This window comes from Artemia sp. Qi Xiang Cuo, chromosome 20 (genome assembly GCF_049724085.1).
Source record: "Artemia sp. Qi Xiang Cuo chromosome 20, ASM4972408v1, whole genome shotgun sequence".
Taxonomy (NCBI): Eukaryota; Metazoa; Arthropoda; class Branchiopoda; order Anostraca; family Artemiidae; genus Artemia; species Artemia sp. Qi Xiang Cuo.
In genome coordinates this window covers 43,452,431-43,469,775 of record NC_142813.1, presented here as the reverse complement: position 1 = coordinate 43,469,775, position 17,345 = coordinate 43,452,431, and the positions used below count along the sequence as shown (strand labels likewise).

The following is a 17,345-nucleotide window of genomic DNA, read 5'->3' as shown; positions in this document are numbered from 1 at the left end:
GTGTGTTACTGTGGTGCATTTATCTCATATAATATTTTCCCTCCCCCCCCCCCCTTTGAAAGAATACAGCTAAACTTTAGTTGCCTTTCACAGAGCTTCGTATAGGTGTAGGTAAGAACAATATGTTTTTACTCTGTGAATTATCCTCGGTATTATGACTATCTGATGAGCCACGGAGCTATGTAATATTTTAATGAAAAAACAAATTTTCAACTGAAAGTAAGGAGCAGCATTAAAATTTAAATCTAAAAGAAATTACTCCGTACATGAGGGAGGTTGTCCCCTCCTCATCCCCCGATCGTTGCGCTGATTTTTTGTACTTTAAAAAAGCTTCTAATTCCAAATCAATGGCCCTAGTATTTCAGCAGTCGTTCTTGAAGAATTTGGATAAAAGTCAAACTTTATTGTTAAGCGCTAGGGCTTGAGGGTGGGAGGGATATATGGAATAATTTTTGTTCGTTTTGTCTTAATGTTGCTCCTTAATTTGAGTTGAAAAAACTTGTTTTTTATTTAATTTCTAATCCTTTTTTAAATCAAACCTTGAAATCTCCCTTCCCTCTCCATAGGCTATTACCCCCAGACCCCCCCCCTCATAAAGTTCCACCCGAAAAGTTTCTATATATCCCAGTATTAAATGAATACGATATGTAAACAGTGGGCAAATTTCATAACTTACAGCCGTTTCCCCAGGAGCTGTGAAGGGTCATGTCAACCCCAGGGATTGTGGAGGGCTATGTTATCCCCAGAGTTATAGCTATTGAACCCTTCAATTATGCTGAACCAAATGGCTATCTCAATATCTTTATCGGATGGCTTTGGGGAAAAGACGGGGGGCTAGTTGCCCTCCAATCTTTTTTGGCAACTTGAAAAGGGCACTGGAACTTCTAATTTTCGTTTGAATGGGCCCTTTTCTGATCTTCTAGGACCGTTGATTCAACACGGTCACCCCTGAAAAAAATAAAAGAATAAAGACGCATCTGTGATCTTTCTTCTGGCGAGAAATACAAAATTCCACGTTTTTCTAAAGAGGAGCTTGAGAGGTTCTCTCATATGCTGAATCTGATGGTGTGGTTTTCATTAAGATCGCTTGACTTTTGGGGTTCTTCACTCCCTTTTTAAAAAATCAGGCAAGTTTTTTCAGGCCCTTAACTTTTAATGGGTAACATCAAACCTAGTGAATTTTATGTACCTGCAATCAACATAAAAAAAAACAATTGTTTTCATGTATTAATTGTTATATATATATTTTTTTTTTAGAGTTTCGGTTATTATTCGGCCGAATGGCTCCTTAGTTACAGTTTGCAAAAAATGTGTTAATTTTTTTTTCTAAGTGAAGCATTCCAATGTACCCTGTCGCCATGATATTTTACCCCTCCCGCCTTAAAAGAATATAATTAATTTTTAGTTGACTTTCGTAGAGCTCTGTATACTTACGGATAAAATTATAGCTATTTTTTCTATGAAGTACCCTTGGTAACATGGATACCCGATCAGTCATGGAACTATCAAAACAGGTTTTTTGATTAGTAGTTTAAGTGTTGCTATGTGTCCGTCGTCCTAGTATTATACCTGCCCCTCTCCCTACCTTTTGAAAGGGGCCATTTGCCCCCCAATTGGTGCCCCCGAGAAATAGTGGTTTTTCAAACAGGTACGCTTATAGATGGCAATAACAAACAGTTCTTTTAAAATTAATTCGAGTATTATTCAACAAGCAAAAATAAAGCTGTATAACAATTCTAATTTAAGCCGAACCTAGCTTACTATAATTAAGTAAAAGAAATTAAATACGAACGTCAATGAACAATCAATTCAGATATCAAACAATTCCGGGTAATCAACTGTAAGCAAGGAGTGACTCGGCTCAATAGTAACCGAAACTCTTAAAAACAGAATTTTGATAACATTAGGTATATCAAAAGCTGGCACTTACGCAGGGAGGAGGTTCTCCGGGCCCGCCCCCTCCGAAATCTCACGATTTTTTTTATTTTCCCATAATTTTCTTATACTTCTCACCGAATAAGGTATTTGACGGATACACCCCCCCCCCTCCCGAAAAAAAATCATGCGTACGTGCCGGATCAAAAGTATTGGTTTTTTGGGCTGATTCCAAATTCATAATAATTAATAAGTTTAGTGTTATCCATTAAAAACTAGGAGTCTGAGAAAACTTGTCTGACTTTTGAGAAAAGGGGGAAACACCCCCAAAAAAGTCAAAGCCTCTCAATGAAAACAAGTACCATCAGATGCAGCATATCAGAGAATTCTACTGTAGAGGTTTCAAGCTCCCATATGCAAAAATGTGAAATTTTTATATTTTGCCCGAACAAAGATCACGGATGTGTGTTTATTTGTTTGTCATGTTTTTTTCCCTGTGGTAATTGTATCAAACCAATGGTCCTACAACATCGGGAGAAGGCTCATTGTAACTGGAATCAAAATTCCTAGTGCTCTTTTGAAGTGTGCAAGAAGATTGGTGGGCAACTAGCCCCCCCTCCACAACCCTTTTTTCCCCTAAGTGTCCCGATCAAAATTTTGAGATGGCTATTTTTTCAGCACAGTTGAAAAGTTTAATAAATTTTATTCGTTGGGGGTAACATGATCCTTCACTACCCGGTAAAAAGGCCTATAAGTTGTGAAATTTGCCCTTAGTTTACGTATTGTATTTGCTATTAAGAAGCATTCAGACAATTTTCGTGGCGTGCTTCGGGGGGGATTTTCTACGGGGAGCATTTTTCATGGGGAGAACAGTTTCCGGGGGTTAACTTTCCAGGAAAAATTTCAAACTTGGGATTTTTCATAAATTTTTTTACGAAATTATTTTTATTTGTCTTACTTTCTCTTTGCCGACTTGCTTTTACGTGTGGAGATGTTCCGGCGGAAATTTTGAGCTGGGTTGGAATACTGTGGAGTATTTTTTTCATGGGGGTGGGGTCAATGGGAGAAATTCTTAATGGAGAATTTTCTGCGGGAGAAATTCTCCATGGTGAAATTTTCCGTGGGAGCAAATTTTCACGTGTGGGTGTTTCCGGGAAACGTTATCAACGGAGATGGGATTTTTGGCATGATTAAAAAAAACGATCAGAAATCGAAGTATTTTTCAAATGAAAGTATACTAAGGAGAATTTTTCAGGCAGAATCCTCCGCAAGAAATTCCCTGTGGGAATTTTCAGCGAAGATGGAATTGTCTGGGGGGAATTTTGTGTGGGAGCAATTCTCCATGGAGAAATTTTTTGTGGGGTGAGGGAGTTTTTCATGAACGGGAACGCGGATTTGCCGGCATTATTTGGAAAACGATCAGAAATTAAATTAAAAAACAATTTTTTTTACAAGTGAAAGTTAGGAGCAACTTAAGAACTTTAAGACTTAAGCGTAAAGACTGAGGGTCGAGAAAGGAGCAGCCCCCCTTATATATTGATTAATTTCTGTTCGTTTTAATGTTTTAATGTTGCTCCTTACTTTTAGTTAAAAAAAAAAAATTTATTTAATAAGTGTAATGAATGAATAGATGAATCCAAAAACGATGAAAAACTAAAAGGAGCTTAACGATAAAAAACTAATCAAGTAAAGCTTAAAACGAACAGAATTTGTGGGCTGAAAACTTCAATTGAAAAATTGGGGGCTTCTTGTGGAAAGGGGCTGAAAAAAAATTCTTCCTAATCAGTTAGAAACTCACATCCGTCTTTGGATTGACACAAAAATTAGAAATCTTAATTGAAAGTGTATCATTTCCCTTAGATTCATTGACAGTTGTTTATTTATCTTGGAAAAATTGATGTTTTGGATTTATGTCAATTTTGCGAAATGTGTTGTTTTAGGCGCTCGTCCTGAATATCTATCTTGTTTCGATGAGAACTGTTGGCAACTAATGCAAGACTGCTGGGCCGGAGATCCCGCTAAGCGCCCTCTGCTGGGAGCCGTGGAAACAAGACTGGATCAGATATTAGAAAAATCAAAACAAGAGAATCTTGGCTACGAAGGAGGTCTGTATCGATGTTTATTTTTCCTTTGTTTCCTATAATTAGTAATTCACAGCTGGTGTTTTGTTTCTGTTTGAAAAAGATTTGGCCACTCAGTTGCACAATTTACAAGCATAACTAGCTGTTCGAAGATTTTCTGATTCATGTTTGCTTTGGTAGAAGTGACAATGTTGTTGACAAATACTGGCAATGTATAACAGCGTTGTTGTCCATATCACTACAGAGAAAAGTCTGATGCCTCCAAAAGTTTGCGTGTATATGGCTTGTATTTCTGGATTTAGAAGTTTCCCAAGGAGAGTTTTGAAGCTCGTTTGACTGATTATATATAAAATTACAAGTCTGTACGGAAAATATGGTTTGATTCCATTCTCTATGGCTATAATGAAAGATAGGCTATGTTTTATGTAGATCGACTTTCTAGGGCTAAAAGTGAGTTCCACAAAGAAAAGCGGCAGCAGCGGTAACTCTGCGTCTGGAGACCATGTTTAAAAAAAAGTACGGAGCCACGGAGCACTATCACAAGGGGTGCGTAGAGCCAAATTTTAGAGGGAGAGGGGTTGTAACATCCTTTAAATGGTGTCTAATAAAAAGAAGTATGTGTTATCCCAAGATTCCTCAAGGTTGAATTTGTCAACAAACCAGATTAAAATATTGAAATCTTTAGTTATGATTTTGGTCAAGAATGGTTCTGAAGCGTGGGCTCTTTGAAAGATGAAGAACGATTTTTTAGATGCTTTCCAGAGGAATTGTCTGGGGATTCTTCCGGGTACCTGACTGACTGACTGTATTTCAAACAGTTAGCCATGCAAAAAATTTGGTTCTATTTCCCCCGCTAGGGCTATGATGAAACGCCATCTAAGAAGAAACCGCCATCTGAGAAACATGGCTTGGCCATGGTTTACGGATGAAGGATGATAGATTGCCAGATTTGCCAGATCGACAGATTGTACGTTTTTGTCATCCGTCTGAGGCCAACCAAAAAGCAAGTATCCTCGGAATGAGGGGGTAAATGGATGCATAACGAGTCTAGCGTGTAACGAGTTCTTAAAATTCTATATTACACGTTACATTTTACGCTAGATTATATATTGTATATTACAAGTTAGGTTCTATAATCTGTATTATTATCTATATTACGAGTTAAATTCTATATTCTATATTACGAGTGAAATCCTATATTATATTCTATATTACGAGTTAAATTTTATATTCTATATTACTAGTTAGATTCTATAAATTGTATACTGTGTTCTATATTACGAGTTAAATTTTATATTCTATATTGCAGGTTAAATTCTATATTATATATTGCGGGCTAACTTCTAGAAGTTCCACATTAACTTCTATGTCAAACTCTTTATATTACGAGTTAAATGTATTCTTCAGACGCTTAAGTATAGTTGAGAGACAAAACATTCAAGATTCGCTCTCGTTGTTTGTACGGGAAGCGGTTTTGATTGAACACTCAAAAAGAGCTGTAAGCAGAGTGTAAATAAACTTGAGACGAACTCCCGAACGATTTATCCACTAAAGTCGTCTTCTGGCTCCTTCAAGTGGCTGTTGAATAGACAAATAACCTAAAACTGAAACAGTATAAAACTCTGGCATATTTGTTGGCTGTGATATGTTGTTTCTGTGATATGGTTTCTGATATGTTGGCTGTTCTGCTGTTTTTCTCACAATAAAACCAAAATAAAAAACTGAGTAATTGAGTAAGGAAATAAAAACTAAAACTATAATAACAAAATAAAAAATAAAACCACCGCCTTCTGGGAGCATTTTTTTAATGGTCCATTTCCGTTAATTTTTAACCGAAAGCGAAAAATTCAAATACCCATGAATATAACAAAATATGATATAGACGAATAGTATAAACATGATAAATACTATTATTAACGCTAATATCAACTCTGCAGAACAAAGCCGCCTGAGGCCGACACATCTACGCACGCTCCTCCTCCACCCCATTCTGTTTAAAGCATCTCTCTTTACACCCTTCCGAAAATCTTCAATTTCCTTTAAATCTTTCCTTGCGATATCCTCCCACACCATTTGGTGACGACCTGCTTTTCGTGTGGCCCTAGATAGTTAACCAACTAGGACGATATGTAGCAATCTCCCATCCTTTATCCGCAGAACATGCCCTAGCCATCTCAACCTTTCTCTCATTATAGCCGTAGAAAGCTGGAGTGAACCACATTTTTTGTACAGCTGTTAGTGTTTACCGTCAGACGGGTACCCAATCCAATCAGTAGACAATTTCTCTGGAAAACATCTAGCGTATCCTTTTCCGTTTTTTGGAGCGTCCACTCTTCAGAACCAAACTTGACCACTGTCGTCACTGTAGCTTCCAATATAGACAAAAGAATATAAATTTGAACAAAATACGGTATAAAAATATGGGAAATATGACATAAATATAACAGTGTATATTTGAGACTATTACATTGTCTGTTTTTCCTTGGCTGGTTGATTTATCTTTGTTTTTTTTTCCTTTGTTTCTTTTTTCTTTGTTTTTTTTTTCCTTTGGAAAGAGTTACTGAATTATGGGATTTGTCTCTTTTTTTCGAGAATGACAAGTAGGATGGTTCTCGATCTGGTCATTCCTCAGAGTAGAAAATATATAAAAAACTCGAAAACTGGCAAAGAATGCCAAAACGATAACAAAAAAAATGAAAAATCAGAATGAATAATCATTCGTCAATCAATAATTTAAATGGAAACTGTGAAATAAAGAAAGTTAAGTAGATTAAAACTGGTCAAACTAAATTATAAAAATCAAGTAAATGCATCAAAAAATTAAAAGGGGCACTACAAAGGAATGGGGGAAGGGGCAAAACAAGCGAATAAATACAAAAACATGAGTAGCACCACCATAAAAAAAGAGATTCTAGTTGGAAAATTTGTTTGTTTTTCTGTAATGAAGGAGACAAAGGTTTTTTTCATATCTGGAGGTAAAGCAGTGAACGGGGGACAAAATATGGGTTCATAAACAGTTCGAGGTGGTCGTAATCTGGACGGGGAGTGACGTTTGGGAAAAATGCTTTCCGTGCAAGTGTTTGTTATTACATATTTTTTGCAAAACCGAGGCACAGCGTAACTCCTGGGTTCAAGGATTTCCAGTCTAGCTTCTCTTAGAAGCAGAGAGTATAGCACCTTGCCTTCTTTGAAAATTATTCACAGGGCGCTATCTTCGATGGATTAATTTTTTTCTGATTTTTCGCGATAGATACCAGGGTGCCAAACGGGACAAGCAAATACGAGATGCGGGGGGACAAAAGAAGGAAAAACCCCTAAGGAATAGGATGGGGGGACGCTAAATTTATTTAGGAGCTTAAGGAGGAGATAGACACATTACCTCTATCGATGGTACCTTTAACATGGAGATCCCACCTTAAATTTGAAGAAATTGTGGCGTCAAGAATTTTAAGGACACGATATTTCAGGAGGGATAGGGATAAGAAAACTGGACGAGGATATCTAAGGACACATATTGGCCTTATCGTGGACTTAGAGGGGTTTCCCCTCATGTGTAAGTTCAAGGCATCATCTCCAATTTCATTGAGGGTGCTCATAGGGTTACTTATTACATTTCTGAAGCAAGTTTTAAAAACCGTTTGGTCATCAACAAATTTTCATCGGTCAGGAAATTCCTTAGCGAGGCTACTGATCATAAATGAAAAGAGGAGGGGATTTAGGAGAGTACCTTAGGGTATTCCATTGTAGACTGGAATATATTCTGGTATTTTTCCCCTGCACAATCCATTTGATAAGACGGAGGCAACCAATGTCACCAGGAAAGAATCAATATTGAATTCACTGACAAGTTTCTCAATATATTGTGGTTAGCAGGGTCAAATGCTTTTTGAAAGTCAGTGGAAATTAAATTTACCCGGGTACTTGGCTTTTTGAGGATTTTCCCAATGTAGTCAATGAGAGAAACAAGGCAGTGGGAGGTAGAAGTGGATTTGAGGCTCCCGAATTACCTCATGTGAGTAAGAGGTAGGGTCTTTTCCTTTAGCCAATCTGCAAAGGATCCTTCATATACTTTCGAAAAAATTGGTATAAGACGAACGCTTTTAAGACCAAGCTTTCCGTCTTTCTTTTTCAAAGGGGTTATGAAACCTTTTTTCCATATCGTCGGAATTTTCCCAGGCTCGATAATATCTTTGAAAAGGACCGACAAGGGCTTTGAACGGAAATCACTGAAAGCGCTAATCAGAGGAAATGGCATATCCAAAGGAGAAACAGTTGTTTGTCTTTGTTTCCCAATTCTTCTATCTAGTTCGGAGTGGAAACAGGGGGAGAAGATCACCTGTTGATAATTGATAAGACAATGCTGGAAAATTTTGAACGATGGAAGCGAGGAATCTGTTAAGATTATTGGCATTAACGTCAGGGGAATCGGGTAGATTGAAGTTAAGCTAAAACGGCTTTTTAACCTCGGAATACTAATTTGAAAAGACGAATGAATGGTAATTCATCAGTTTGATATGGACGAGAGGGGTGTGGCCAATAATTTTCGTTCTATTTTATAATGATGAATATGGAGATTCTTTTTATTTGTTTTTTTTTTTCGCTGATTCCAAGTTTCCAAAATATTTTTTTTTTAGTTTTTTTTTTCACTGTAGAAATGCAAGCACGTCTTTTTCGAAGGCTCATTCGAAATTCCAATAGACTCAATCAATATTTTCGCCCAGTCTAATTTAAGATAACCTATCCACATATCTAATGAAAATCGAAGTTGCAGAATGTCGAAGTCTATTGCCAGGCAACGAATATTTATTCAATTCAATTGGTGAATTTTCTTTTATTTATTTCTGGCTGGGTTTTTGATTCAATATCTATTCTGCTCTTGTTAAATTCACTTCGAAAGGCTAGATTTTGTTTGTTTGTTGTTGTTGTGTTTTTTTGTTGTTGTTTTTTTTTTCAGTGAGGACGACTTGGCGGAGGGCCTTCTAGAAATATTTGCTTGTTCTTCGTCTTCATATGTTGCCATTGGCTGACAAAATCCTCGGTTTTTCACCTATTTTACTTTTCATTTATTATATTCTTTCCTCTCTTCGTTTCGTACGGAATAAATTGACATTTTTTTTTGCAAAGAAAAGTTAGGTTATGATTGTTTTCTTATTAGTTAAACTGTTTTTCTAGGTCCTGAGGTGGTTGAAACAGATCATGATGCGGACAGCTTATCTTCCAGCCCTTATATCGATATCGATATTAAAGATGACTAAAGAATCGCTTAGTGTATTAGTCAATATCTGCAAGTTCTAAAAAAACAATAAAAAATATCACTTGTATGCTGATTCAAAGAGGATGAACAATTCGGTGGTGTTGTATCTAAAGTTACCTGCTGGCTGCTTTTGGTAATCCAATTAGCCGTTCTATGTAATCAATTGGCCTTATAATTCGATCAATTTACGTGTAATCATAAATAGTATCTTTCTTGTCTCACCTTCCCTCCCCACCCATATTTAAAATATTGTAACGAATTTCCGTAATAAAATATAACCAAATCAGCAATATTAAATTTATCTTCCGTGTTGCTCCGACGGCCACGAACAATTCCACTCTGCTTCTAATAATTCGTTAGCTGTTGTACGTAATTGATTTGCCGGATAATTTGACCCCATCTTTTCTTTTAGTAATACCCCCTCCGCCTCTATTTCAAACATTATAGTGAATTTCTATAATACAACACAACCAAAATATTAATATTTAAAATATTGATTGCATGTTGATCCGGTGATCACGAACAATTTGATTGAGTTTGTGGTAATCCGATCAGCTGTTCTACGTAATAAATCGGCCGGATAATTTGACACAACCTTTTTATAATTAAATATAGTCTTTATATTATAAATCAAGTTCGCGATTTTTCTACTTAGCTAATTCAAAAAATGAAATGTCATTCTAACTCTTTTTTGGCACTAAAAGCTTTTAAAAAACATAAATAACTGAGAAATTGAAAAAAAATGAAAAACTTTCAAAGAAGAAAGAAAATTTTGCTTCCAAACATGCATACTACTCTTAATTTATGTGGCAGCCCTGGGCCCTAGATATGACGCCGTCAGAATGTGCAATTGGGCAATTGGGCAAAGTGATAAACATTTGAAGTTGTCCTACAACAAGTGATCCAGTTTATTAACTTTTGTAAAAAAAAACGATATTGAATTCTGATTATATTGTGTTATATTTTATTTGTGTGATATTTAGAAGAATATTGCATTTTTTCACATATCCCAATTTTATCACATTTTTTTTTCAATATATCGCAATTTTGTATGAATGATTTAGAATCTTGCTTATGTTGTGTGGTATTTTCATCTACTCATTTAAATAAGTGGTATTTAATAACCCTTTTATACTCATTTTCATCCAGTGGGTATCAACCCTTTTTTATCGTTTTTCCAGGAACATGGGTTGAAAGAGAAAAGTGTTAGGGGATTTTTCCTGGGCAGCAGGGTTTTGGTATAAAGAGTAAGAAATTGAAGTGTTAAAATTATTTATGTGAGTAAACGAATGGGATATAGCTGATTTTTGACTAGAAACGGCTGAGGGATGAAGTTGAAACTTTTTGGAAAAGTTTTTTTGTTGAAGAGGGACTTCGAATTCTGTGTTGGGGGAGAATTGGGCAAGATTTTTCTCCTCTGATCCTTACAAAAGAGTATACGTTAGAGGATTTACTTTTTATGTAAAACCAATGGGAGGGGGGGAAAGGGGACTTCGAATGCTGTGTTATGAGAGAATATGGCAAGACGTTTTTCCTCCGATCCTTACATAAGAGTAGGCTATACGTTAGGGAATTTCGGGGGATTTACTTTTTATTTAAAGTCAATGGGAGGGGTGTAAGGGGACTTCGGATTCTGTGTCGCAGGAGTAAGGAGCTGAAAATTTTTACTCTGGTTCTCTCAAAAGTGTGTACATTTTTACTTTTTCTTTCTGTCTTGCAACTGGCTTTCCAGCGGGTATAAATAAATTTTTTCACGTATGGATGTAAAAATTATTTTCATCTTAGCAGTTACTCATTGCACCTATGGCATTTTTTGTAATCTGTATGTACCCTTAATTGTGGCTTATTTTGAGGGGGGGGGGCGTAAACCAACATTTTTTTCTGTGGTAGGGGGTCGTAGCAGAAACCAATGACACATAACACATTTTATGTGCCATTTAAATGACAAAAGTGCCATTTTCAATGGCACACCACCACTTTCTGATTTTTTGCCTAAATGCAAAGTAGACTATTTAAAGATACTAAGTTTTTCTATAGTATTTAGGATATCTATATTAAACGAGAATACAATTGGTTGGGATGGAGGGAGACATCTACTCCCTAAATCCCTTCCTATGGTATGCTCATGGCTATAGCCATAAACCTCAACGATTTTTGGATTAAACACCGTTTCAAGGTGTGTCAATAAGGAGGCGCTAAGTCGCTTGACTTTTTTCCTTTTTTTCTCAAAAATATAAATGATTAGCCTCTCTTCCCTTATTTACCTCCCCTCCCCCTAAATAATCCTAATTTTTCTGCGTACATGGCTGCCTGTTTTTTTTATAGTGGCTGTGAGTAATTTGTCAGTGAAATATATTCATGTGCGTTCTTATTACAACATAGGTGTTGGTCCTTTTTTCTTTTATTTATTTTTATCGCATCATTTTTAATTCCTACAAATTTCGAGTGTGTATTTAAATTGAATTGAATTTGCTTTCCTTCTGTTGAAGAGAATTTTTGATTAAAATTTGTAATTTTTTTTGCTTCTTTGCGAAACCATGGCAAGTCGTCATATATTTTCCATTTTTTGGGTAGGTAGTATTAATTGAATAGACTTAAATCGCGCCTTTGTCCCGAAATTTCTTTTGTAGCGGGTGAGAAAGAAAGAATTGGGTTGCTTTTTTTGAGTTTGTGGAAAATATCAATTCCGGCAAAGAAGTTGGAAAGCTTTCTTCCTATAGTAGGATATTATACTAAAGTTATAATTCCACATGTATCTAAAATTTCCAAGTTAGCTAAGGAATGATTCTCACGAAGCAAAATTTCGAGTGCTTTTTAAATTTTTAGGATGTCAATAAATATCTAGAAACATACGGCTCTCAATTCAATAGAATAGTTATTTTTTATTTTTTAATTTTACATGGTCTCAGGGCAACTGAACCCTCGTTTAATTGAATCCTCATGCAACTCAACCCTCGTTTAGCTCAATCTCTGTTTACAAAACCCCTTCAATACAACCCACGTACAACACAACCCCTTTCAACTCAACCCCAATGTAATTCAACTCCCGTGTAATTGAACCATCATATAACAAAACCCGATTTACCTCAACCCCCGTGCAATACAACCCTTAGATTACCTTATTTCAAGTTGCCTGAACGGGGGCTGAGCCAAATGGGGTGGAATTAAATGGGTTGATATAAATAAGCTCACTTTAGAGGTTTGAACTGCAGGAGGGTTGGGTTCAATGGGGGTGGAGTTAAACAGTGGCTCAGTTGAACGATGGTTCAACTAAATAGGTTCGGTTACGCACGAAGCATCATGATACTTCGTGAATCTGAACAATAGAAAATATTAATAGTACACTGTAATTTATGTTCTTTTCCAAGATGTGTTCTAAGATTCATTCTAATGTTTTATTCCTATTTTAAGAACCTGTGTTTGTGATATATCTTTTTCGAGATGTATTCTATCTTAGCTCATTCTCATTCCTTTTTAAAATGCATTTACGCAAGCGGCTTTTTATTTTATTTTAATTTTTTTGATATGTGCCAAATGCAATATTTATTATTGTTACTTCTTCCTGAAACTTAGCTTGTGTAAGCTTTTCAATTTATACTGTTGTTTTGTTATTTAGTGTGTCGTCGATTGTTATTTGGAATAAAGCGTTTTGCAAATATTTTTATTTTATTTTTTTTACAATTTTAGTTCTTGGGCTTAGTCATTGCACCTGTACTATTCTTAAGCCCATGGCAATTTCAATGATTTAATAACATGAAATTGCAACTTGGAACGTTAACAAACAACTATCGTGTTGATATCTTGACTGGCGAATTCAGACGATTCGAACTGGACTCATTAGGAATTTCAGAAAATCATATCCCAGGAGTAGGAAACATGAAATTAGGTGATATAGAATTTATTTACTCAGGCAGGAAGGATCGGGTAAATAGACATGTAGTAGGGCTCAAGGAACAACTATTTTCCTTAGGCTGGGAAGGTATTAATAACAGAATACTAATCGCTCATTTCACGACTAAAAAGTGCAGGGTATCAGTCATATACCCCTGTAAAACCGACTGATGGAGATGCCCCTGTAAAACCGACTGATGGAGATACTCCTGTAAAACCGACTGATGGAGATACCCCTGTAAAACCGACTGATGGAGATACCCCTGTAAAACCGACTGATGGATATACCCCTGTAAAACCGACTGATGGAGATACACCTGTAAAACCGACTGATGGAGATACCCCTGTAAAACCGACTGATGGAGATACCCCTGTAAAACCGACTGATGGAGATACCCCTGTAAAACCGACTGATGGAGATACCCCTGTAAAACCGACTGATGGAGATACCCCTGTAAAACCGACTGATGGAGATACCCCTGTAAAACCGACTGATGGAGATACCCCTGTAAAACCGACTGATTGAGATACCCCTGTAAAACCGACTGATGGAGATACCCCTGTAAAACCGACTGATGGAGATACCCCTGTAAAACCGACTGATGGAGATACCCCTGTAAAACCGACTGATGGAGATACCCCTGTAAAACCGACTGATGGAGATACCCCTGTAAAACCGACTGATGGAGATACCCCTGTAAAACCGACTGATGGAGATACCCCTGTAAAACCGACTGATGGAGAAACCCCTGTAAAACCGACTGATGGAGATTTTACTTACAACTACAGGAACAACTGGACTGGGTCCCTGGAAGAAATATGATATTTCAATTAGAGAATTTACTGCCCAGGCTGGTAGAAATAGGGATAGATGGAGAGTGTAGGTAAATTTCGTGTAGGAAAGGAAAATAGCAATGGCTATAGGCTGCTACAATTTTGTAGGAATAACAATCCAATTATAACTAATATAATGTTTGGCCATAAATGGCTCATAAGTTAACATGGTATTCACATGATGGTAAGATGGCCAATCTTATTGCAGTGAAGGTCATTATCTAGTAGTGTCTAGAGTTAATGCAAATCTAAAATTGAGGAAAGGTGTCTACCTGGTTGGTAGACACCAGGATGAGAATTTGAGATGAGACATTTCCATGAATAGTTGAATTCCTGGAAGACATTTTCCAGGAAGGTAGCCGGAGTGCACTACCAATAGGAATTATCTCATTTATCGAATTCTAAGGCTGGACAGATAAAGCAAATGACAAGTAAAAAGCAGACTAGACTGGATTTTGACTGTGATGAACCGGATAAAGAAACTGTAGATTGCCTAAACTCTCACCTGGCAGCGATTGTTTAGTCACTTCCACCACTAAGCTCGGAGGATTTTCCGCATCTATCTCCAGACTTTATGGATTACCCAATTATCACGGAATCCCAAGTTCGCCTCAAATTGAAGAAACTGAAGAGGAACAGTATTACACCACTCGATATTCTTGTTGACTCATTGAGGCTTTTCCTGAATTTTTGAGCGCTCAGTTAACTTTAATATTCAACAAGATTACAATATAAGGCCAGTGCCTACAATAATGAAAAAGGAATTCATAACACCTATTCCCAAAAGAGAAGCCACCTGTGATTTGGCTGGTGTGCGGCCGGTTGCGATGACCTCTATTTTTACCAAGATCTATGAAAGTTTCATCGATGAGTAGCTGAACTTTTATTCTGCATAAACTTGCGTTAGGAGCAAGTTTAATTAACGCAAACTTGAGTTAATTAAGTAAATTACACTACTTTAGACTACGCTAGAGAAGGGGGCACCCCCCTCGCCCTCCCTGGATCCGTCACTGCTTCAAAAGGGCTCAGATGATTGGAAATTGAAAGGGCTAGTGCCATTTTTAATAGTTTAAAGTGATTGGAGGATGAGGATGACAACCACTCTAACAGCCCTTAGGGTAAGGGTTATAATTTTTGCCCTGGGGGCATATAAGGTGTTGATAGAAAGCGTTGTCTTTTCAAAAAGGGTTCATTCGATTGGAAATCGAAAGGCCTAGTGCCCTTTTTAATAGTCGAAAGTGATTGAAAGGCTTGACATATTTATAGTGAAGATCAATGTGGGTATAATGTATTATTATTTTTTTTTTGTCGTTTAGACCAGGGCACTTCGTATCGAAAGAGTTTTCGTAGGAATTTTGAAAAGGGCTCATTCGATTGAAAATAGAAAGGGCCGATGCGCTTTTTATAGTCGAAAGTGATTGGAGGGCAACTCTTCCTCCTCCCACGCCCACCCTCCCATTTGCCTATTATGTTTAAAAACTAAATGTTGCCTTAAGATTAAATCAGAATGCACTGTGTTAATGCTAATTCCCAATAAGGCATCTCATCAGTATTCCAAGAACGACTGAGGGTATTTTGTTCAAACTTTCGGGACTACTTCTGCTTTTAAAATTTAACCAAATCAAAATAGCGTAAGTGTATCCAAGCTATCAAAGAAAGTAAACAGCTTTTTTGCGAATGGTATCAAGTTTTCCATTTCAGGTCAATTAGAGGAAGTAAGAAACTAAATTAAATACTATTATTTGTTTCCAGATTTTTAAAAGAGTGTATGTTGTTAAAAATTGCTGAAAATTTTTCTCCAGCATACAAATAGCAGGCTAAACTATAAAGTCTTAAAAAAAACGAAAAGATTTAAAGTATTATTTTCTTTTTCCCTTAAAAGAATATGCCAATATAGAAGGCGTTATAACGTCCTCTGTCGTACAACGTTCCTTTTATCCACTTTTGGGTTTTATTCTATGGAGTTTTCAAATTTTGTTCAAACATTTTGGCAACAGATCCCGTTTACTTTTCAACTTTTTATTCAGTGAAAAAAAAAAGAAATCTAAAAAAATCGCAAATAAAAAGAAGCTTTTGATATAAATGAAAAGCAAGAGAATTTAATCTGTGTCATAAATTAGTCCCTTCGAGGCTAGGGTTCTAGTGGTGTCGGAATTATTTTCCACAGATTCCAAATTTGCTCGTAAGTGTTTATTCTTCTCTTTGTTTATCTGAATGCATTGGGGGGGGGGGGTTCCATCCTCATCAGAAAATATCATTTGGTAACAAAAGAAGTCTAAACGGAGAGAAACTAAAATGCAAAAACAAATGGGGGGAATCTAAAGGAGACACACGTCCCTCCCCCCTTCAATTGACACCACTGATTAAAATGAATAATCAAGTCACAGACCTTAGCGAACAGGAATTATCACACATAACAGTGGGGCTACTGTCTTATTAAAACTCTATATGTTAAAATTTCTTTCATGCTTTACTGAAGAAGAAAAATATTTTGAATAATGCATTTTTAATTTACCAAATAATCAAAAACAACTAATCAAATTCACAGGAAAAAACAAGCAATATCTTAGAATAGCGACTTTCAATTTAGTTCACTATTTTAAAAGGATACTTATCGTCACTTTTGATTCCATTACATTGAAAAACATATTATTCTTACATATTATTACATTGAAAAAGATATATATTAAAACATATTATAGGGCAAATCTAGGGGAGAAGTTTTCTAAGTTTTTCCCTGTTTCTTGTAGAGTTCCCCAGGGTTCCGTCTTAGGACCCCTGTTGTATTTAGTGTATGTTGACAGTATGCGGTTTTATATTCCTTGTGTGTCTATGAGATCTTTTACCGACAATACAGCACTTGTTGTGGCAGTGAACACTCTTGAAAAGTTGGTACAGATAGCAAAGAGAGCTCTGCAAGTGTTGAGTTAGTTTGTAGGCAGTAGCTTACATATCATTAACGCAGCAAAGAGTAACTCTATTCTGTTTAGTCGGACTGGTGTATCCCCAAATCCTCCCAGTGAAATAGCAATAAATGGTGATGTACTAAAGCGGGTTGAGGAAGTGGGTTACTTAGGATTCATTCTCGACCAGAACCTCAGCTGGCGAAGACACGGTGATCGGGTTGCGCGTAAGGTAGCCCGTGGCCTTTGGATTTTAAGACGTTTTCAACATTTATTCCTTCTCATATTTTAGTTCTTTTATACCATTCTTTGATTGTGCCGTTTATAAATTATGGATGTATGATTTGGGCTAGTAATTTTACTTGCAATTTAAAACGAGAGCAGATTCAGCAAAATAAAGCAATGAGGTTAATTGGTAAGCATGATACAGGAATTTTAAATACAGAGTCAATTTTTAGGAAACTTAGGATTTTGAATGTAGGTCAGATTAGAGATTTTCAGATTGGT

At 36.5% G+C, this 17,345-nt stretch overlaps 1 protein-coding gene across 3 annotated transcripts in view; it reads left to right on the top strand.

The window, feature by feature from the left end:
- Positions 1-12,072, top strand: part of LOC148940242 (dual serine/threonine and tyrosine protein kinase-like) — a 92,293-nt gene extending 80,221 nt beyond the window's left edge. For all 3 annotated transcript variants that reach the window (XM_089105844.1, XM_089105843.1, XM_089105845.1), the window contains exons 14-15: positions 3,816-3,980; positions 9,129-12,072. In XM_089105844.1, coding sequence (XP_088961970.1) covers positions 3,816-3,980; positions 9,129-9,211 — 248 coding nt within the window. In that variant the 3' untranslated portion in view covers positions 9,212-12,072. The remainder of the gene's footprint in view (positions 1-3,815; positions 3,981-9,128) is intronic.
- The last annotated feature ends 5,273 nt before the right edge of the window (positions 12,073-17,345 follow it).